We start from the raw sequence: 22638 nt of genomic DNA on the forward strand, positions 1-22638 counted from the left end.
TATCTCTGTAATTACTTTCTAGGCCATACCAGGATACTTTACAATACTTACCATGTATATACATGTGTCTTGATAAAACAAGATATTTTGCCTCAGGAGATGAATCTTCTTTGCAACACCTAACTACTGAAAATCACTCTGAAAACCAATCACAAGGTCAGCATGCTTCAATGTTTTCTTTTTCTTTGTCTTGTTCTTCCCAAGAGCTAACAACTATCACAATCTTTGGTAATGGACTTACCACATATATAGTTAATAGCTAATGGCTGCCTAACCCATGTTGGATCTCCAACCAGACTAATCTTATCAAGTTCAGAACACTTCTTAGCATAAACAAATCCAATTGATAAATAGACTTATCCAGTGTATACATTTGTTGTATAATGAGATCTGTTTGAAAGATGAGATTACCTTTTACATGTAAGAATTTAAGTGATCATCATTCTATTCAATGTTATTGGATACAGATTAGTATGCAAAGAATGTGAAGATGGACTCATTCCTTTTTTTATGTATATATTTCAGTATCAAACATGAGTCTAATTAAGGTCATCTTTTCTAATGTTCTTTTATAGAAATAATTGAGAAACTGCTTGCCCCTGATGAAGAGTCAAAACTCAAAACGTGTTGGGCCAACTGAACAATAAATATTATGTTCTTGTGAAATTTGGAATTTGTCATTTTAATCATTATTGTAATAACCTTCTGTTTATCGACAAAAAAGTCATTTTAAGAAATTGTACTCCTACCGCAAATGGGTTGCATCTCAGGTCAACATTGTATACCCCATCTAGTTTGTTTGTCTGATTTATTCAGGCTTTAGATAGTGTGCATTGGAGTGAGGTCCGTAACAGGGAACCCTTCTTTTGTGTTTATTGTTTTACAACCTAGATGCCAAGGTTGTTTATTACTCCTCCGCACCTAGAATTCTTTCTAAGACTTACCCACACTACTAATTATAACAATTTCAAACTAGAAATCAAGATCTAACTAGGTGTGCTTAGTGTTTCGTCACTTGTGCATATTTCTTAGAAACGTCAGAGATGTGAGGAGAGAAGGAGAGTGTGGAGTAGAAGATGACCCCCGAGGTTCTTAGAATCACAGGTGGGAGCAGGAAGAGGGTCCAGAGTGGGCGGCCAGAGAATTTCAGGAAAGGAAGGTGAAGGATTGCCAATGAGGAGGATCTGCGTCTTACTGGAATTAAGGCAGAGATTGTTGGTGGCACACCACTCCTGGGTTGCAGACAAACAGCACAGGATGAGAGAGGGTGAAGAGGCAGCTGAGGGGAACCTGAAAACCATCTGAGTGTCTTCTGCATAGCACTGAAAGTTGGATCAGAGAGCAGCAAAGCAGTGGACGAGAGGTGCCAGGTATTGGTAGAACAGCCGGGGAGAAAGATTAGACCCCTGGGAAACACCAAAGGTAGAGAGTGAGATAGAGGAGAAGAAGGACCCAAGTTGGACCTGGTAGGGTCCGTCAGAGAAGAAAGAGGTCAGCCAGGCCAGGGGCTGATCAGTGATACCCAGTTTATCACAGAGCCTGTTGAGCAGGATGGCATGGTTGACTGTGTCAAAAGCAGAAGAGAGATTGAGTAGGATGAGAACAGTGGTCTGGTTAGCATCAATGTTAGAGAGCAGGTCTTCATGGATGTTCAGGATGTTTAGGAGAGCAGTTTCCGTGCTTCTAGCTGCTCTGATGGTCATGGAGACAACCAACAGATTCAGTGTGAAGATTAAGCTGGGAGAGGGCCAGGAAAGGAGTAATGGAGATAAGGCGATAATTAGCCGGACAGGATGGATCGACTGAGGGTTTCTTAAGAAGAGGGTGCACAAGAGATTGCTTCAGGGTGGAGGGAAAGGTTCTAAGGTTCCAGTGGTAAAAGAGTGGTTGCAAAAGTCAGCCTAGGCTGGAGCGAGTGTGTCAATGTGGTCCTTGATGGTTTTGGATAAAAAGGGAAGTACCTACTTTGACGGGACTTTCATAGATCGGACTTGTCTAGAAACCTTGTCAGCAGTGAACAAAGGAAATGAAGAGGAGGAGAGAGGAGAGGTGGCCGCAGGGAGGCCAGAGGTAGAGAGAGAAATTAGAGGGAGAAGGAGGAGAGGAAGAGAGGGTGGACAGGTTGTCCTGAGTTTTAGAGATAAAATGTGATGCTAAGGCCGTGCAGAGGGCCTGGGAGGGGACAGGAGAGGAGAGGTAGAGACTACGGCAGGATTGGCCAGCTCCTTGCAGATTTTAAAGAGTTCTGCTGAGTTGTTAGATGCCGCAGAGACACGGGATTGGATGTGGGCTTTCTTCTTAGTGTAGACAGAGAGTCGGTACTGCCTTTGGAGCAGGCTGCAGACCAGTTTGTCAGAGGATGCACACGATGCCAAGCATTGCCTCTCAGCCACCCTATACTTGCACTTAAGGTTGATGAAGTCCGAGTCATACCAAGAGTTTCACTTGGCTTTGGGATTCAGACGGATCCTTGTGACAGGGGCAAGTACATCTAGAGTGTCAGAGATAGAAGAATAGAGGTTAGAAAGGGCTGTGTCAGGATGTGAGTCAGTCAGAGGTGCAGGAGGGGGAGAGAAAGTGGTGGCAAAAGCCTCAGCTGACACATGCTTGATGGGTCAGATGACCGAGAAGGTGGGTGGCAGTGTAGGGGATGGCTCGGCCTGAGGGGTAGAGAGAGAAAGATGGGAGGAGAGGAGAAAGTGGTCACTCCAGGAGAGAGGAGTGGTGAGAGGGATAGCGAGGGGGAGGTCTGAAGAGATCAGAACATCCAGGGTGTACCCTACAGAGTGAGTCGGGCCAGAGGGAAGAATATAGAGAGAAAGAGAGTCGCAGAGGTTGCGAAAGAGTCCAGAGGAGGGACAGGAAGCATTCAGATGGATGTTGAGGTCTCCAAGGAGGAGGAGTTCAGTGGTCGAGGCCAGGAGGGTGGAGGAGAGGTCAGCCCACTGGGAGAGGAAGGTGGTTACCTGACCAGGTGGCCAGTAGATAGCAGCCATGGTGAGAGAGCGGCCAGGCGAGAGAGAGGAGGAGTAGGCCTGCATATGAATGACAGAGGCAGGGATCCACCCCGGGGAAGATCAAGGCTACACCCCCACCGGGACGGTTCGGTCTGGGCTCGGAGAGGATCTTTTAGCCATAAGGGAGGAGAGTGTCAAAACTCATAACAGATCTGGCCATGAACCATGTCTCAGTGAGAATGAGAACATCAAGGTCCAGGAGACGACACATGTCAGAGTAGTGTTTGACAGCTGAATGAGAGTTTGCCACCCTTGAAAGACTTCTGGGGAGGGGTACATGTCAGAGGTACTTCCTGTGGAAGTGTAGAAAGTGCGCAAGGGTGGGCAGAAGAGGAAGGAGGAGAGGGCAAGGTTGCCAAGGAGGATGAAGGCACCAGAGAGGTGGCAGAGAAAGGAGGCAAGGTAGCCAAGGAAGAGGATGAAGGCGCCAGAGAGGTGGCAGAGAAAGGAGGCAAGGTAGCCAAGGAAGAGGATGAAGGCGCCAGAGAGATGGCAGAGAAAGGAGGCAAGGTAGCCAAGGAAGAGGATGAAGGCGCCAGAGAGGTGGCTGTATTGGAAGGGTTGATTTGGAGAAGAGCATGAGCATTGCCTAATTCTCTAAATGAGGTCTTTTGTTATTACATTATCATGTTAGATGGAAAACCTTGTTGCTGTATAAATAAATCAGTGACCCTTCAGAAAAAAAAACTATGCTCAGTGAAATAAATCTCTTAATGAAAGGAGGTAAGTCCTTAGCCTTGAATATCTGGATCAACAAATGCGAGAACCTGCTGAGTAACCGAACCTGAGTCGCTTGACATTGATAGGAAATCCTTTGGTAATTAAAAAAGTGCTAAAAGATAACAGCTGGTGTACTACAGGGGATGACATCTATAAATGTAATTTATTTTATAACCTTGCTCTTGAAGAAAAATCATACAATACTATTAACGATTGTCTGAAAAAATGTCTGTGTCAGAAATGGAGACACGTATTCATGCACTTTAGAGTGATTTTTTTTCCAATTAATGGGGTGATAGAGGCAAGGACCAATGTAATTAGGTGTAATTAAGTGTAAGCAATGTTGTGGTTTCGGTAGGAAGGAGGGGACTGTAGAAACACAAAAACGCCTAATTATTGAGTGTTACATATTGTTGAAAAAAGATATTAAATTTCCAAAACATATTTTATCAGAAGTGGATTCAACCGACTCTGCTAGCTTGGTGGCCCGTATTTCCAACGGGAAACAGGCATCATAAATGTGAGCAACTTTAAGATACGTGACAGACATTTTAAACCTGAATGCCTTGTATTTCGCTCCTGTGCGGAGTTTCTAAATATGTTTTTTTTCTACTATTAAGAAAGAGCGGTATAATAATGACAAGTTGTATAATGATGAATTTCTTTCTGTGCTTCTATTATTAGATGTGATCTTTTTTGATTAATTGTGATTTTAGCTTGTATATGAATTAATTAGAATCTAATTAGATTGTTTTGAACAATTTATAATGTAAAGCCATTTTCTTGAGCTGAAAAACCATAGTATATTTATTAGATGTGTTTGTGTGATGAATGCAAATTGTGTTCCGATCATGTATTAAAATAAGACATATGAGATATATGGGGAGGTGATTCTATCACACATGTAAAACCCAGGAGAGAGATTAAAGACATCTATCTCGGAGTGGCCTCTCTATAGTATTTGATGCTTTGACAGTCCTGACTTTTAAGTTCCTATCGCTTTGTATTTTTGTGCTTTTAGTCATGTGCCGACAGTACTAGGAAACATTAAAATGTGCAAACGTTGCAGCCAGAAAACATGCACTCAGAAGCTGGCTTTCCCACTTGGCGAATCTGTGATCTTGGGCACATCATTCTACCTACATGGGTTTTATTTTTATTGTTTGCCAAAATTGAGATAACATAGAAGTTGGTTCTCTTAAGTGTGTGCTTAAAAGAAATCACTCAGACATGGTTTGATAGATGTTTGCTCTACATATAATGATAACAATAATAGTATAGATCATTTCTATAGCTCACACCACATAATGAATTGGCCCTTAACCTTCTCATGACACAGTCATTTTCGAGACATGTTTTATTCCTAACAGAAAAATTAATTAAAGCAATGATCTACTACAATATTTGTTCTAGGTGCATGACCTTTAGCTGTGTAGCATGTCCACGAGCACAATGGGCCTTATTATGACATTGGCGGTAGCCTACAGGCACGGCTGCCGCCAGTGTCATTTTTTTTCAAGTGCCCAGGTATGGGCATTTACCGGGTCATTACGGCTTTGCCGAACCCGGTAATCACCCATTCCCGGCTGCCGGAAAATATTCTTCCCCATCCGTATACGGCTCAATTGGAATGGGAAAGTCGGATGCACCAGCACCATTCGTGAATGGTGCTGGTGCATCCAGCATGTTCTGCTGGTGGGTGCCGTTCCGCCCGTAGAACTCGTAGTTTACCAGTCAGAGAATTACAGTCCCGGCAAGCTTACCGGTACCGTAGTTCCCAGACCGGCAAACTTATAATGAGGCCCAATGTCTTTCAATCTCCAACATGGCCTGTCAGCTGTGGTTCTGGGATCACCACCTTTTCTCCTGTTTGTGGGTAGGGTGGTGGCGACATATGGATAATATCTTGGACATGGGGATTCTTACACCTTGACACACATTGCTTTTGTTGTTCTCCCACCAACCAAAGACATATAGTAGCCGCTGGCTGCTCCCACTTGTGCCTGTTGTGGTAAGCGATAAGCTTTTCTATGGTGCTAACCAATCTGTTCATTGTATTCACCTCCTCCCTAAACAGAAGAAGACGAGCCATCTCAAACTTACTCATTTTGTCAACTTCAGAAGAAAGAAATTATTTGCTGGCTCATCCAGGATACAATCTGAGACCTGTAGCTTAAACACCAATCTCTGTAAAAGTTATTTCAAAAGGATCTATTGCATGGGCTTTTCTACTCAAGGACAGGAGGAAAAAAGAATATCTGGTTAGTGAACTATGCAGTTCTGGAGGGAAATCAGAGATAAATGTAAATAAGTGATGTACGCAAAACTCTAAATTAATCTAAACCACTATCATTGTTTTGGGACGTCATTAAAACATCATTTTTAAGCCGTAGTGGTTGGTGATTTTTTAATTGAGAGGGCTGAACATTTGATGTGAATTTGCTTGAGAGCCTGAGTACAGTAAGGCAGCCTCAGTCAACCAAATCGGAGTCTTGAAGATTTCTTTCTCCAAGAATGTTTTTAAATAAAGGGTTACATTGTGCATTTTACTGCACACTTTCAGTGTAGAATATAGTAACACGCTACACTGTTTAAAATCGGTCAGTAAAAGGAGCATTTCTTTCTTCATGTCTTAGCCCAATATGCCTGTATTCTATCAGTGTTAAAACAGTTTCATGCTTGTTGTGCCCAAATATATCTGGTTGGCTACACCAATGTATGCTAATATTCCGGCGTAAGAATCTACTCATGGTTGTTTGCCTATAATGCCAGTAATGTTACTATAAAACAATTACCAAGATGGTTGCTCCAATATATGCCACATTCCCCACATGATAGCATACACATGTTGGCTTTACCCATATTACCTGTAAAACAGGCCATGCCACTTTAGGAAAACATGTACATATTAGTATTGTGCACTAAGTTAGTCCAGTTTGCCCATGTTAGAACACTCATCATGTTGGTTTTGCACATAATGCCATGCCACTGTAAGAAGACTTGGCCATATTGGCTCCAACAAGGTGGGCCAGTATGTCCATGTAAGAGCACTCATCATCACAACATCGAAGGCTTCACACCACGGCTGGCCACCTTCCCCAAGTCTTTTGTGTTCAACATCGATGGATACCTCACCTTCAAACGGCATATAGCAAGAAAGACACAAAAGGCTTGGTATCAACTTTATATCCTGCTAAAAATCAAGCCTGTTAGTGCAGAAACCACTTCAGATGCGGCTTCCAGATTTAGGTCCTCTCCCACCTGGATGGTGGCAATGCCCTTTTGGAAGGCCTTCCAGGTACTACTGGCATCCCTGAAATGTGTCCTGCATGCTGCAGCATGACTCATCAATAGACTCTGCAAATTCAACCACATAACCCCGACCCTCATCAAACTACACTGGCTCCTGCTGCAAGCCCGTATCAACTTCAAATCCTATTGCATCATCTATAAGGTAGTCGACCTGGAGTCCCCAAGCTACCTCACTGTGAAACTCAGCATCTCCGGAGGCCTGGAATCTAATAGAAGTAAGGGCATGTGCAGACCTGAACTCTGCCAGGTCAGGATGGAAAGAAAAAGAAAACAGGTCTTCTATGTCTATTCCCCGAGACTCTGAAACCTCCTCCCCTTCAACATCAGACTTGCCCCATCTCTTCTACAGTTCAGGAAAGACCTTAAGACCTTCCTCTTCAAGGAATGTTCCTCCCAACACATCAGGGCACACAACCTCCACTGTTTCCACCCCAGGTTGATTGTAGATACATTGCTAACAATTGCACACCCTCCATTGTTGTTAGCTCCCCGCTCTCTAATTCTATGCTTCCATCACTGTGTTCTTCCCCATATTATTGTAAAGCGTTCCATTGCTTCCCAAAGGTGGGGCAGCGCTCAATAAAAATCCTAATAATAATAATCATGGTGGCTTTGCCCAACGCCAGTAAACAGAGGGGTGTGGCCAGCTGCTGAGCAATGCAGACGTGAGTCTGTGGAGATATCGTGGCCGCCAAAATTATCCTGCTAAATATCCTGCACAGTTTGGCAAAATGCTCTGCAAATGCACCGTTAAATGTCGAAAGGTGTAAAGCAAAGGCGGTAGGGAGGTGAGCACCTTGAGTCCCTAACCTTACTGCAATACCCGAAGTTGGAGAGAAGGCACAGAGACAAGGCACCTCTCCACAAAATGGCCACAACCTACACCCTTAACGCGGGAGAGGTGACGCGCTGAGGAGCGGGCAGGCAAAGGACGCGGGACTGAGTGATCGGCTGCAGTCCTGCGGACACACATGGTGGGATTCTGCATGCAGTGGGTACCACTGACGGCCCGTGGGGATGATCATCCAACGGAGGTGCATGAGTGCCCCCCAGACTGCACAAAACAGACCGCCGAGAATCGTGGAGCTGCAGAGCACATCTCAAGAAGCTTAGTGCAGCCTGGCTCCGCACAAGGTACAGGGACGGGGAGAAGAACGGGGAAGATCCTGCCACCAGGAACAGGCCACCCACGGCTGAAGTGGTCATTAATAACCTGCTGTGATCCTTGCAAAACCCGAGGGAGAGAGACTCGGACCGTGTGGCTGGGCGGCGCTGTAGCTGCACTGCACCCCTGCGGACCAACGGACAGGGGGTGTGGCGGGAGGTGAAGCAGGTCACAGCGGGAGGAGCGTGAACCCCACTGGCCAGCTCCCTGGGTTTGTGGCCTGCGGGGGTGGTGTGGTGGAGGTGGCAGTGTTGGCGGTGTCTACCGGTGGAGGCCTGTGTGGGGCCCTCCCGACCCGACCCTGGATCAGGCACGGTGGTGCACGGAGGAGGCCCCGGGTTAGAGGATCAAGTGGGGGCAGAGGTGACCACCCAAAGTCACATGAGGTCCCCCCTGAGGGGAACAGAGCAGGTGGTGTGCGGCACGGACAATCCACAAACACACTGTCATGGTGGAGCATTGGTGCCGGCGGGGGTGAAAAGTGCTGTGCCCCATTGCTGCTACCCTCCCGAGATCAATGGAGAGCGAGTGAAGCACATAAACATTGGGCTACAAGCGCCTAATGGACACCAGTATACTGGAAACTTGGTACGTGGGAACAGTAGCCTAAACATACGCGGTGGCGGCTGAAGAGTGGCAGACACCGGTGCCCCAGCACTGCATGGAGTGGGCACCGGTCATGTGCCTCTGGAACTCCTGCCGAAGAGCACCCCTGAGACACAATCTTGCAACCCAACGACCAGACAGGTCTCACCAAGGAGAAGAGTACTGCAACAGTGAGGAAGCCTGGACATAGGGTATTGGGGAAAGTGGGATGCCCTGTGGGGACCACACTGGGGGGACCATTCAGCCTGCCCACGGCAGATTAGCTACTGCCTCTCAGGAGGGGACACCTGGTTGGCATAACCTGGCCGGATCGGGGGAGAAGACAAGGCCTGAGTGCCCCAGCCTTCCATGTGACCAGGCAGGCTGGACAGGCGAGGAAACAGACTGCACCAAATCTGTAATTACAGTGAGCTGCAGAGTGACAGACTCACAGGATACAGCTAGCCACCAGTTCGGGCCTCTGCCTGAACGTATATTATGCTCAACCGACCGATAGGGTGCTTGATATACAGCTAGAGGTACAACCTGCTCTCTGTGACACCAACAGGCTATACAACACAGCTGCACCCGAGGCTTGGCACCAGCTGACACCAGCTGGGAGAGACAAATACGACCCATTGGTTCATAACTGCCACACAAGTGTGCCACATGGGATTGGAGCTGATCTGCATTAGAAGGGCTCGCACTTGACGCTGTCGCCCGGGATTCGCACATTGGGACAATAACTATAGGTCTCCCGAGAGGTCTGTTTTCTGCATGCCCCGGGGTGCTGGATTGGCCTGTGACAGTGCCGCTGAGGGCACACTGACCTCTTGTTGCCCCGAGGCGCTGGGTTCACCCGGGTTGACTCTGCACAAGACATTCCGACCCCCGCCCCTTCGGTGATCATGAACGGAACCCACGGACACCGCAGACTCCCTGTTCCTCTGTGTACGCTGGGTCAAGGCATGGGTAAAGATAAAGCAAAAAAGGTGTGTACACAGAGTACCATGGACCAATATGCGACTAATGTCTCCCCTGCAGTGTTGGACCCTGTATCGCAGGCAACCTCCCCTCTCTCAGCTGAACCTTTATCTCTGAAAGACGTGATGGCTGCCATTGCCAATTCTCACTCCTCCATGGAGAAAAAGATGGAGGGCATCTCAGCTGAAGTATCTTTTCTCCGCCACGACCTCCAGAAACTATCTTCCCGCACTGGAGAGGTGGAACACTGCATCTCTGGAGTGGAAGACAATCTTGGTGGAGTGCGGCAATAACTCTCGCAAACAATGACATGCCTGAAGACCCTAGAGGTGCAAGTGGATGAGGGTGAGGGTAGATCACGCCGCAATAACATTTATATCTAGGCCTTCCAGAGAACACAGAAGGGCCCAGTATGGAGCTCTTTTTGGAACAAGGGTTAGCGGATCTCTTTGCACCAAAATACTTTTCCAAATCTTTCTTGATTGAAAGAGCCTATTGGATGCCAGCTGGAAGGCCTATCCCGGGCACCTCTCTAATTGCCAAATTCTTAAACTATCGAGACACAATTTTACAGTTGGCTCACACAAAAGGGACGATCACACACAATGGCTCCAGAATCGCCTTCTTTCCGGATTATACTCGAGAGGTGCAAAAGGCCAGGAAATCCTTCGAACACCCGAAGAGGAAGCTCCACTCCATAAACGTGAAATATGGACTGCTCTTCCCGGCCCAGCTAAAGATTTACCACAACAGCACTACGGTGCACTTCACTGATCCAAGGGAGGCCTGGAAGTGGGCAGAAAACCATATTGACGGAAATTAGGGAACGGACGGCCCGAACCCCAGACGGAGACCCTGAGCCCGGCCGACCCGAGGCCAGCCAGCACGACAACCCCTGCCACCAGAACTGAATGACCCGGATCAAGGAGCGGACTCCTGAGGTCAATGATCTGATTGTGATGGTCACAGGAATAGAGAAGACGCAAAGAGAAATGAGAGCTGGTGCATTGACCAGGGGGCTATATGGACTTACACTCTGTTTTCGTCAAGGTGTTACCATAGCAGTTGCGCCCACCATGGCCACCACCCAGGACTTCGAGTCTGCAGCTGGTGTAGTAAGTTTACTGGTTAAGGCTGGGAGCTGGTTCAGTTGTCTGCTAATGTTCAGGCGACAGATACTTCAGGTTGGGGTGGAGTATGGGGATAGCGGAGAGGGGGTAAGGTTTACCAATGTTTACTGTTTGAATTAGACAAATATGTGAACACCACATTACATACACTTACCTGAACCAAATAATACCCATAGGAACCATTGTTCACCGATGGCGGCATGTCAGTGACTACCCATGGCACACACCAAGAACTTGTTAGGGTCCAGGGGCTCTAATAAGTCCCTTCGGCTTCTCACCTGGAATGTTAACGGTTTGGGGTCTGGGATAAAGAGATGCCTGGTCACCCAGTTCCTCAACAGGCATTCCCCCGACATTGCCCTTATTACCGAATTGCATCTGGTGGGTACGACATGCACCCTCTTTCGCAGAACAAATGAATGCACTGCCCTACACATGGGTTTTACCACTGGTTCCCGCGGTGTTCTGGTCTTAATACACAAACTCATCCCACTTACGAATCCTGAGGCTCCTACTAGACTCAGTACATTTGCATCCGCCCAAGGCCTATAAAACGTATGGAGAGAACTTCACCCACGAAAGAGCGGATACTCGTTCCACTCAGGGGTGCATGCTTCACTGTCCAGATTGGACTCCTTTTCCTCCTGACCCCGGACGCCTTCAGGGTCACCACAGCGCTACTGCTACCCCGGGGCATATCGGACCATTCGCCCTTGGTGATAGAGATAGCTGTCAATACCCCCTCCCCTCCTAAATCATGGCGGCTGAACAGCTATTATCTCGGTTTTCCCACATTTTTGGACTTTATCCACGAGAAAACCGTGGAATATTTCAAGATAAACTCCTCCTCAGTTGATGACCCGGCAGTGGCCTGGGAGGCCTATAAAACAGTACTTCACGGTGAGGTGATCTCCTGGACGTCAGAAAAGAAAAAAGAACACACACGCAAGGTGGCAGTGGCAGAGAAGGTGGCTGAAGAGTGGGAGGCCAAGTATGTACAGAATGATACCACTGAGATACACCAAGCCCTTCGAAGGGCCAAAGAGCGCCACCGGAATATTGCACTTGATAATGCGAAACAGGCTCAATGGCTGACACGGGCGCGCGTTTATGTACATGTGGTCAAAGCAGGCAAGTTGCTGGCGTGGTTGGAAAAGAGAGAGGAAAGGCACCGGTACATCAGAACAATTATGAATAGCCACAATGAGCTGGTACACCATGACTCTGCCATAGCGGAGACGTTTGCGGAATACTATGCTACACTTTATCAGGGCCCAATCGTCCCGGTAGATCTCTCCATACTAGATAACATTTTGCTTCCCCAGCTGACTGACTCACAACGCGCGCAGCTGGATATAGATCTCACAGAAGCTGAAATAGCAAAGGCGGTTGCCCAGCTGAACTTTGGGAAAGCACTGGGACCTAACGGGTTCCTGGTTGAGATTTGTAAAAAAAACTGGGCGGGGAGGCAATGGTGACCCGTTGCACAAATTGTTTCTTCATTGTAGAGATCAAGGTATCCTCCCTCCAGACCTATGCAGGGCTAGCATAGTATTCATCCCCAAGCCAGGAGTTCCTATAGACCGATTTTACTGATCAACGGGGAGGCCAAAGTTTTAGCTAAGGTACTTGCGACACGATTGCAGACAGTTATTGTCTCATTGATCCACCCCGACCAATGTGGCTTTATGCCGAACAAATCGACATGCATGAACCTAAGACTCCTCCACTTACTCCTAAAACGGACGCCGATCCTTAACACTTCCCTCGCCCTGTTAGCAATCGATTTTGAGAAGGCGTTTGACACAGTGATATGGGAAAGCCTTTGGTAGACCCTGCGTCGGATGGGATTTGGTGAAACATTCCTGGGATGGGTGAGGCTGCTGTACGAGTTCCCACAAGTGTTCCACTGGGCAGGGGTACTCAACAAGGGTGTTCCCTCTCCCCGTTATTATTCGCATTGGCTATCGAACCCCGAGCCCTATGGCTTTGTCAAACTAATGCATGGAAGGGCTTCAATTGGCCGGAGGGTAGGCAGGACAAACTTTCTCTACATGCAGACAAACTGCTGATATATCTAGGAGACCCGGCTCACTCCTGTCCAGTGGTTACAAAAATACTGGCACATTTTGGCACATTTAGTGGACTACGAGTCAATTAGGGAAAATTGGTCCTCTTTCCAATCAAAGGGGGAGAGCATGCTCTACCACCTGACAGCCCATATCAGATAGAACGCAATTGTTTTCGCTACCTGGGTATTCAGATCTCAGGGGATCTCGTGCAGTATGTTCCTCGCAACCTACACCCAGTTATCGACCGATTCGCTGGCGATGTCCGGCATTGGAGGCACCTCCCCCTGACGCTGCTGGGTAGAGCAGGCTTGTTCAAAATGCTAGCGCTGCCCCGATTCCTATATGCTCTCCAAAACGCTCTGCTCTGGATTCCTCACCCGGAGTTCCATCGGCTAGACTGCCTTCTCAGGGAACTCATATGGGGCAGGGGAGCCCCACGTATTGCTCTCAACACACTCCAACAATCAATCTGGGAGGGGGGCATACGCCTACCACACTATCAAACGTATTACTGGACGAGCCAGATGTCCGTAATCAACAACATGCTTCATGGTAATCGGGAATTGCCACACATCAGAGCCGAAACACAGGGTAGACCGAACACCTCGCCCATAGCGCTGCTTTATCAACCCCTCACTAAATCCCCCCCACAAACGACAGAAGCACACATTGCCATGGTATGGAAGAGAGCACATAAACACATCGGCTGGGATCATAAGGTGACCCAGATGCAGCCCTGTGGAATAACAGTAACCTAGCTGAGATGAACAAATTACTGATATGGCCGCGATGGGCTGAGGCCCAGATCACGGTGGTCCGCGAAGTGCTCGATGAGGGCGATCTCATTTCTTTTGCATCACTACGGCAGAAGTATGGACTCCCACAGACAGAACACTACCACTACACACAAACCACCCATGCACTGCGTAGAGACATACCCTCATTCGCAAATGTGCCGCAATGTACTCCCATAGAGCGCAATCCTTTGATGGAATGTATACCCGTCAAGGTCACATCCACTCTGTACAGTGCCATGACGGCCTTTGCCACTCCAGAACTGGTTCCCCTACAGCAGAAATGGGAAGTAGATGTGGGCACCATTGACCCGGAGGACTGGATCCTAGCACTGATGCACCCAAGGGAAATAGCAGTCTCGTCTAGAATCCGCCTGGTACAGCTTAAGATATTGCACAGAGTGTATTATCCTAAGGTGGCACTGTGCAGATGGGGCCGGGCTTCCAGTCCAAATTGTTTGCGATGCCGGGAGGGAGAGGGAACCTCCATACATATCATGTGAGAATGTCCTCAAATCCAAAGGTACTGGCAACAATGCTGCAATAAACTGGCAGAAACACAAGGGAGAGAGGTACAAATGGACCCTAAATTACTACTGCTGGGTATACCCAGTGAACACGTCACTAATAAATGGGAAAAACTGTTTATTTTCATGGCAGCTGGACAAATTAAGCGGAACATTGCCCGTCTGTGGGGCTCGTTAGAGAAGCCTGTATTGGCCCAATGGATTGCGGATATGGACATATGTGCTACAGTGGAACAATGCATTTACACAGCACGTGGCTGCCCAGAGAAGGCCAGAAATATATGGGGCAAATGGGAGAAAGGGAACTAATAGGAGTCCTTCGGACAACATGAAGGGAGAAAGACCCAACTGCCTTGACTGATTTGATGGTATTTAGCTACTACATTGTATCGCTGAACCCGCACTCTGGACCGGAAACTGTCAATTGTAAGGAAGTGTATGTATGTATGTATGGTTTATGTATGTTTTCCAAATAATAACATTTTTTTTTTTAAAAGCCAGTAAACATGAAATGCCACCTTAAGAAAACATATCCATAGGGGCTGCAACAGTGTAGGCCAGAACCTTCCTTAAGAACCCTTTTCATTTTGGCTTTGCCTATGAAGTCAGTAACAATGTTATGCCTCTGTAAGAAAGCATGCCTCTACAGGCTGCACTAATGTAGCCCAATATCCTTACTTAAGAACAGTCATAATGTTGGCTTTGACCATAATACCAGGAAAAATGCTGTGCCACTGTAAGAAAACATGTTGGCACTGGCTGCATCCATGTAGGCCAGTATACCTACTTAAGAACGCTCATTTTGATGTCTTTGCCCATAATGCTGTAAGTAATGCTGTGCCACTGTAACAAAACAGGCACATGTCGGCTTTTCTCATAATTGCAGTAAATATGCCCAAACAAGTAAACACATCAAGCCCCCCTCAAACCTGCACTGGCTCCTCCGATCTCAGCAGAGTCCCACTCATTTCAATGCATTCATTTCCACACATTCATTCTCACTTGCTTTCACCGCCCCTTTTCCACACTGCATTTAAATGCATTCAAACGCATTAATGTTCACTTGCATGCACTGGCCCCACCCCAATACATACACACTGCACTTGCAGATAAGACACACATTTACATAGGCATGTATGTATACACACACACATTCACAAGCACTCACACGCAACCACAGACATAAAGTCAATTTGATATAGGCTGCAGTTGTAATAATTAACGTTGTTTTCTTTTTTGAAAACTCTAATAAAGAGTACATTTTAAAAAATAAATATGAAAGAAGACCAATAACAGAATTAACTGTAAGGTCACCTTAGCCATTGTTTAACCGTTTGTTGTGAAATTGTTAGTGTACATAGTGAGATGTAGTGAGATTATGATACTAGGTCAACAAAGCACCCTAGACAAACTGGACAAACTGTACGCCAACTTCTCCATTGACAACTCCATCATCCCTGTTTCCACAGCTGTCAAGACACTAGGAGTATACCTAAACTCCTCACTATCAATGACCAGACAAGTCAGCGCAATCACTTCCTCATCTGCGCCTACCACCAAACTTATAAACGCCATCAAGCCATACCTCTCAAAACCTAACTGCCTTTCAATAGCCAGAGCAACCATTGGAGCCAAACTGGACTATTGCAATGCCCTCCTAGCAGGCACATCGACAAAAAACCTTAACAGACTACAAGTCACACAGAACAATGCTCTCCGGGACGCTCTTAGCATCCCAAGAAGAGAGCATATCTCCCAGGCCAGACACCCAGCCCAATGGCTCCCGGTCAAAGAGCGGATCACACTCAAAATCCTCACCCTCACACACAAATGCCTCTCTCTTTCTGCCCCGTCCTACCTATCAGAAACCATCTCCAAGCCCTCCTCCTCACGTCCCACCAGGACGCAATACACCAACTTACTCCATATCCCACGCATCAAAAAAGCCAAAGCCGGTAGCGTAAGCTTCCCCTACATTGCTGCCAAGTCCTGGAACGCTCTACCTGCAAACATTAGAGTGGAGAACTCACTCCCGATTTTTCGTGGGAAACCTAAGACCTCTTTCCTTGCACAATAATATGTGCCACTCGCTAACCTATGTAAATATACTGCACTGTAAATTTGTACAAATGTCATACCTGCTCCTGTAAATTATGTATTACTTGTGTATATGCAACTAAGATATGTCTGTAACAAGCGCCACGATGCCCTCGGGCTGCCATGCCCTCTACAAATCTAAATAAATAAATAAATAAATAAAGCTTTTTTATTTTTCCCACAGGAGTAAGACCATCCCAACGCAAAATCCAAAATCATCAGTTGCCTTGAGGACTTTTCAGACGGTCTAGTCCTTTTAGCATCCGTTCTGTCACTCACTCTTTTTTCTGCGGCAGACATTTTGTTACAGGGTTACGCCAGGTTGTCTTTGCTCTGCACAAAACACAAAAAAGGGGTTCAAGCTACACCAGGTCCTACACCCCAATCACGCCATCGGATCCTTAAAAATACTTTCTCCAATATGTGGCTTTGTTTGGAGCAGTGGAGCAGGGAATCAGCTGTGCTTCACTGGTTTACACCGAAAATGAAACATGTCACTTGATTCGGTTAATAACCGTTGTTTATCTACTAAAACCAAAAAACGGAATCCATAACTATCCACAGGATAATTCTATGCAGTGATTGATTTTCTTGTACATGATTGGGCAAGCTTTATCCCGATGGCAAGTGGTCCCATTCTTTTCATGTGAGAGGTGAGGCGCATGTGGTCGGTGATTGTTACCTGTTACTGCGTGCGGAATGACGGTGATCATCAGGCGTTGGGTGTGCGTCTTGATGCCAGTCTCGGGGTCCTGCATCTCGATGATGAGGGCTTCGATCTGCAACAGAGAAGACAGAATATCTTCAGTGCACAGGCAGGGTCACTGTGTAGCTTCGTTGGACAATACCGCTATGTACATGTATGAAAGCGATTGCCTAGTGCTGGGAAAGAAGCCTACAGCAACATGACACTTTCTACAATGTAGACTGTGGATGTTTATGGGAGAGAGATTTGGGGACACTGTATAGGACCGTTATAATGAGCACTTCTGCATCTCCCCTAATTGCAAGATCAAGTACTCCACAGTTGGGTGGTGATGGCCCCTCTTTCACAAATGTATAGCCCGAGATCCATGGATCTACCAGCCCCGAAACTATTCAGGCACGCGTCAATCACTTCATATGGTGCGTTTTAAGGGGCAGTAGCAGATTCAGGACTGAGAGGGTCGCTACTAAATGCCCCCACAGACTTAGCACAACTACAAGGACCCAGAAACACTGAGGAAAACATGGAAGACTGTGCCAATGAGGTTGGGGTCGTATCCTGCTTAACCAGGGTCAAAGCATCAGCGATTCATCAATTTAAGGGTAGTCACCCTGGTTTTCTTAAATGCGTTGTGCTTCACTTTGAACTTTACACCAAAAAAATAAATAAACTCTGCTCTTTTATTCCCAACATCAGTCACACATATCTGAAAGAGATCCTCAAGGCTCCTTCGCTTTTCCCCCATTATTCTCAATCCGTTACAGCCCCACTGTTTTCAGTTTTAAAATAATTTCCAGTGGATGCCATTTTGTGTGTAGAGCAAACCATGGCACGATTGTGTTTCCACTGCTTTGGACATCTGAGTACCTAGCCACTGCCATGAAGCTTTGCATGTATTCTAACTGGGTGCAGAGCCGTTCAGCACAACCCTGCAGGGATGTACCTGCATCCCCTAGTAGTTGGCCAAAACCCTCCTTTCTCACCTTCAAAGCCGGCATAAACAACTGGCTGAGCAACAGACCCCCATCGTAAGAAATAAACTACCACACTTAGACACTCACTGCCAATCTAGCTTTTGACCCATGTGTAACCAGAGTCCTCTTCTGGCCTCGCTATGCCCACATGTAACCCCGTGTTTGACCCATTTGGAACCAAGGGTCCGTATGCCCTATTATTCTCTTCTTGTCTGAAATCTGTCTGACCTTGCATGCATGTATGTATCGGTAAGTTTCTAAAGCGCCCAGCTACCCCAGGGTTAGGTGCGCGATACAAATAATAAACAGATACAAATACACAATGCTGTCGCAGGCCTCATCAGCTAAGACACTGGTGCACAAGTTGGGCTGGCTAAACCCCTGCTTCATTCACCGAATCCCTGTACTAATGCTGCAGCAGGTGCATGGCTTTGCTGTCTCCACTCAAGCGGATCACTGCATGTGTTCGTTCTGATGCTGCCGTTCAGAGATGCTCACAGCATATCGCGGTGCATTGCTCTTAGACTGACATTTTCACTGGGCGTGTGGTGGCCTTTTGAATGGTTTTGATGGTAAGTCATTAAGAAGACATCAGAGCATGTGATTGCCATTAACCAAATATGAAAGAAAAGTCCTTTTGAAAAATGTTTTCAAACTTGTTTTTCATTTACTTAGAAAGCTTAGGAATGTGTAATTGTACGAAAGTGCATGTGTGTGCGAGGATAATAAACATATGGCATACATTAAAAGAAACCTTTTCTCCATGGAAACCAAACAAGCTGCAAGTGACAAGAGGATCATGGGAACTCCCTAGCTACCACTGGGGAGGATTTTACTGTTAATTATAACAACCTTATGTTCAGTCGACCTTAAAACCAAAGGCTTGTAGATACGTATATATGGGAGTGGTCTGTGCACTTCACTTATGGAAAATGATGCCACCGAAACATTTTGGTCCTCAGTCTACTGCACTCTCATATCCAAAGAACAGCGAGAGGAAAGGTAGGATAGTTCAGGAGCAACATGCTTGCCTTGGGGACAGGACAACGCCATGCAACATGGGTTCGCTCCTCAGTGCAGCACTTTGAAGCTGGAGGAGTCCAGCATAAATGAACTATATAAAGCCCTAGTAATAACAGAATATTCCCACTGAAGTACTTGTTATTATCCGAAAATAATCACAAATCCATTTGTTTATGACGAAAAGCAATGTCAATTTAATGTGTACATTCAGTGTTAAGCTATATGAGGATAGCCCACCGACATGGTGCCTAGAAGAGGCCACAAGAGTAAGGGTCTCTTTCCACAGACTGTCAGATGACACAGCCACATCAAAGATAAGCTATATCAGTGTTCGTGGTACGTATAGATGCACCTCTTCTGTGGACATTGGCCGCAGGCACGGCTATCCATCCACTCAGGGTAGACTGCAGCTATGACGCATGACAAAATTCAGGCTAAGCTGGACCCTTAATGTTTTTAAGCTTACTCACACCGGACTATGCCTCAACAACCCTGATATCAGTATGCAGCGAAACCCTATGACACATTCGAGCTACGCTGGACACATAGCAAGACTCTAGCACTCGTGCCACCTCCTGACACCCCTCAGAATCAATCCGCATGCCTGCTCTTCGTGGATTGTTTCTACCTGAGCCTGGTCAGCCCTGCTAAGCCTTAACATGGCCAAATGCAAACACACGTTCTAACTCTATGATCTCCAACACTCTACCAGCGCTGTGAGACTATAATAATGACAAAAGGCGCTACATAAATGACAACTGCGATACAATACAATACAATATGCTCTTTCACTTTTACACGTTCCTAAGTCATTCCGAGGAGAACATTATCTAGAAATTAAACAATGCAAGCCATAATCATTATCTTATCAGGTCAAGAACACTGTAGTACTACCAAAAACTATTATAATAAACACATTTGAACTGGCTGAAGTATTCCTGTTGTTTACTCTTTCCACATAACCTCCACTGATGTAGAGCGGTAGGTCAGAGGCGCAACTTTGTGGTAGCTATCCTAAAATCCAATACAAACCATTATTCTTTTGTAATGTTTTTATTTTAAAAGGTATTATGATTTTATCATGTCATTAACCTTTACAAAATGAACATTTAAGTTTTCCAACAGACATTCCCTAAAAGATTGTCTTATTGTTAAATACAATCCTCATGTATCCTTCTTGCAGCTTTCTCATGTACAGAGTCTGGCTTTATGTGGAGTAAGTGGAGGGGCTTTGCATGCTGTGCTTTCTTGGGCATGGTTTCTACATGCGTTGGCTCATCATGACACCAGGGAAGGCTCAAAGTCTGGCCATAATCACTATGGGGTCAAGCCTAGTGTTTTGATAACCAAAACATGTAAGTTTTTTTGCTCACTTTTCAGCAAATTCCGAGTTCTGATATACTACCCCTCCTAAATTTTGTTTGGGGCCTAAGTGTATGGGCTTTACTGCATGTGTTTTCTTGGGCATGGCTTCAATATACCCAGGCTCACCATGCAGTGAATAATTTCCAGATATACCCCATTGCTCAGAGAACATCTCAACTCCATCTATCTCACCTCATGGTGCTGTTGAATCCCATGATAAATTTGGTTAAATTACATACATAGCTTCTCCGCCTTTTCCTTCTCATGCCTTCCTGTGCATTTTATCTATCCCTCGCCCTCATCCCAATTATCTACCTAACTTTTCTTCCCCCTACCACTACTCACTGTTTCATAGGGCCTCATCACGATTTAGGCGGTAGCGCTTTTACCGCCGGATTTACGGGTCTGCCAAATCAGGGCTTCGGTGGATTTCTCCCCAGCTCTGAGCTGGGGGGAAATCCACCGAAAATTCATGCTCATCGCGCTGGCGGCAAATCCGCTGGCGGTATGAGCGCGAAATTTCCCCATTGAGCCCATTGGGGAATGGGGCATTCCCGAATGAGCTCAATGGGGAATGGGGGATTTACAAATCTGCCAAACCCGTGATCTGGTGCTGATAGCGCCGGTGGGTTTGGCGGTAGGGCAGATAGCGCCAGCACTATTAGCGCCGGCGTTACCGCCCAACTCGTGATGAGGCCCATACTCTATGACAGGCAAAGAACGTTGACACCATAAGCTATGGCACGAGGTGCTATACAAATACAAGATAGCAAAGGATAAGATAAAATTTAGCCAGTGTTTGAAGTGTACGAAAATAAGTAGTGGAGCTATGTTCCCTGCTAGTCTTCCCCACTCCCCACAAACCCCATCGCCACAACCAGTCCCACGCCCAATAAAAAACCCCAAACAAATGTATCTGCTGTTTAAGGGAACATTCACTTCCCACACTTTAATTTTAAAACAAACCCATTCCGGAACGGTTTCTTTTTCAAATAAAAGTATAGGAATGGTAAAACGTAATTTGAAAAAGTAGATGAGCACCGCTCCCAACCGCTCCCGCCCCCTTGGACCACTGCATTTAGCAGGGATTGCAATCTGGGACCTTTCCTTCAATTCTAACCAAGACCTAGTCCTTTTTAAACATTGTCTTTAGTGTGTATCTCTTTTGGAGATCTACTCTATAGTTCCTTTACGCTGTATGCTTTTTGTGCATACCTTCAGTCCCCCTGAAGTCCTCCCGGTGGGTTCTAGTCCACATAGGACACATAGAATAGGAGCAGGGGTTTTGCCACATTCAGGACCACTTCCTTCCTCGAATAGAGGAATCTTCATAACATGGAAAGATGGCTCCAGACACATCACAGACCACTGTTGGAGGATCAATGCTAACTACTTAGGGGCAGGATCAGCTGTGGGCGGGTCCCATTTGTGGACCATAAGGCGGAATGGCCTTGAGGAAAAGATTAAGAGAGGGTAAGACCTCCCCTCTACATGAGGAATACATTGTGTGGGCCTCAGTTCCAGGGGCTTGGCCGGGTTCGTTGCTAATAGTTGCTTTCTCTGGAGCCATCGCAGAGCCTAAAACCATGATTCAGGCACTGTGGGAAAGCAGGATTAGGGACCCTTTTCCCAAACAGATGGGGGGCCCAGGTACTCCATATGGTGGATGCCTACAGTCACAGGCTAATCATGTCCCACATCACTATTCCATAACACCACCAACTCTGCCTTATTGAAACAACCTCCAGCCCAACGACTCTTACTATTATCCAACTCTGCCCTTCTTGGGGCTCCTAGTTTCTCATAAACATCAGGCCTGACACCTTCCGATTTGCCTGGCAGCTGATGGGAAAATATAATCCCTTCATGAAATGAAAGCAGGAAGCCACATGGAGCACAGGAGCACAGGCTGCATGTCTCATGTGTATTCCATGGCCTTGCAAGCATTCTGAAAGATGCCCACATTTACCATGTCACACATTCTAGAAACTCGCAAAAGGGGTTTCATATGCTATGGATGTGATGAACTTATGTCAGTCCTAGTAAAGGGAAAACCGGCAAAAATTGACATCTGATCATTTGCAAGACAAATTTGGGGAGATTCAAAGCGCCCCAACTCACACATAGAGCATCACAGTGACCCTCACTCTCCGCCTGTTATTGATGG

At 46.5% G+C, this 22638-nt stretch overlaps 1 protein-coding gene across 1 annotated transcript in view; it reads right to left on the minus strand.

The window, feature by feature from the left end:
• The window catches only part of RGS9 (regulator of G protein signaling 9), a 1220104-nt gene that overhangs the window by 849976 nt on the left and 347490 nt on the right, over positions 1–22638 (minus strand). The window contains exon 2 of the mRNA XM_069655056.1: positions 17086–17182. Coding sequence (XP_069511157.1) covers positions 17086–17182 — 97 coding nt within the window. The remainder of the gene's footprint in view (positions 1–17085; positions 17183–22638) is intronic.

This window comes from Ambystoma mexicanum, chromosome 3q (assembly GCF_040938575.1).
Source record: "Ambystoma mexicanum isolate Mex_15411 chromosome 3q, UKY_AmexF1_1, whole genome shotgun sequence".
NCBI lineage: Eukaryota > Metazoa > Chordata > Amphibia > Caudata > Ambystomatidae > Ambystoma > Ambystoma mexicanum.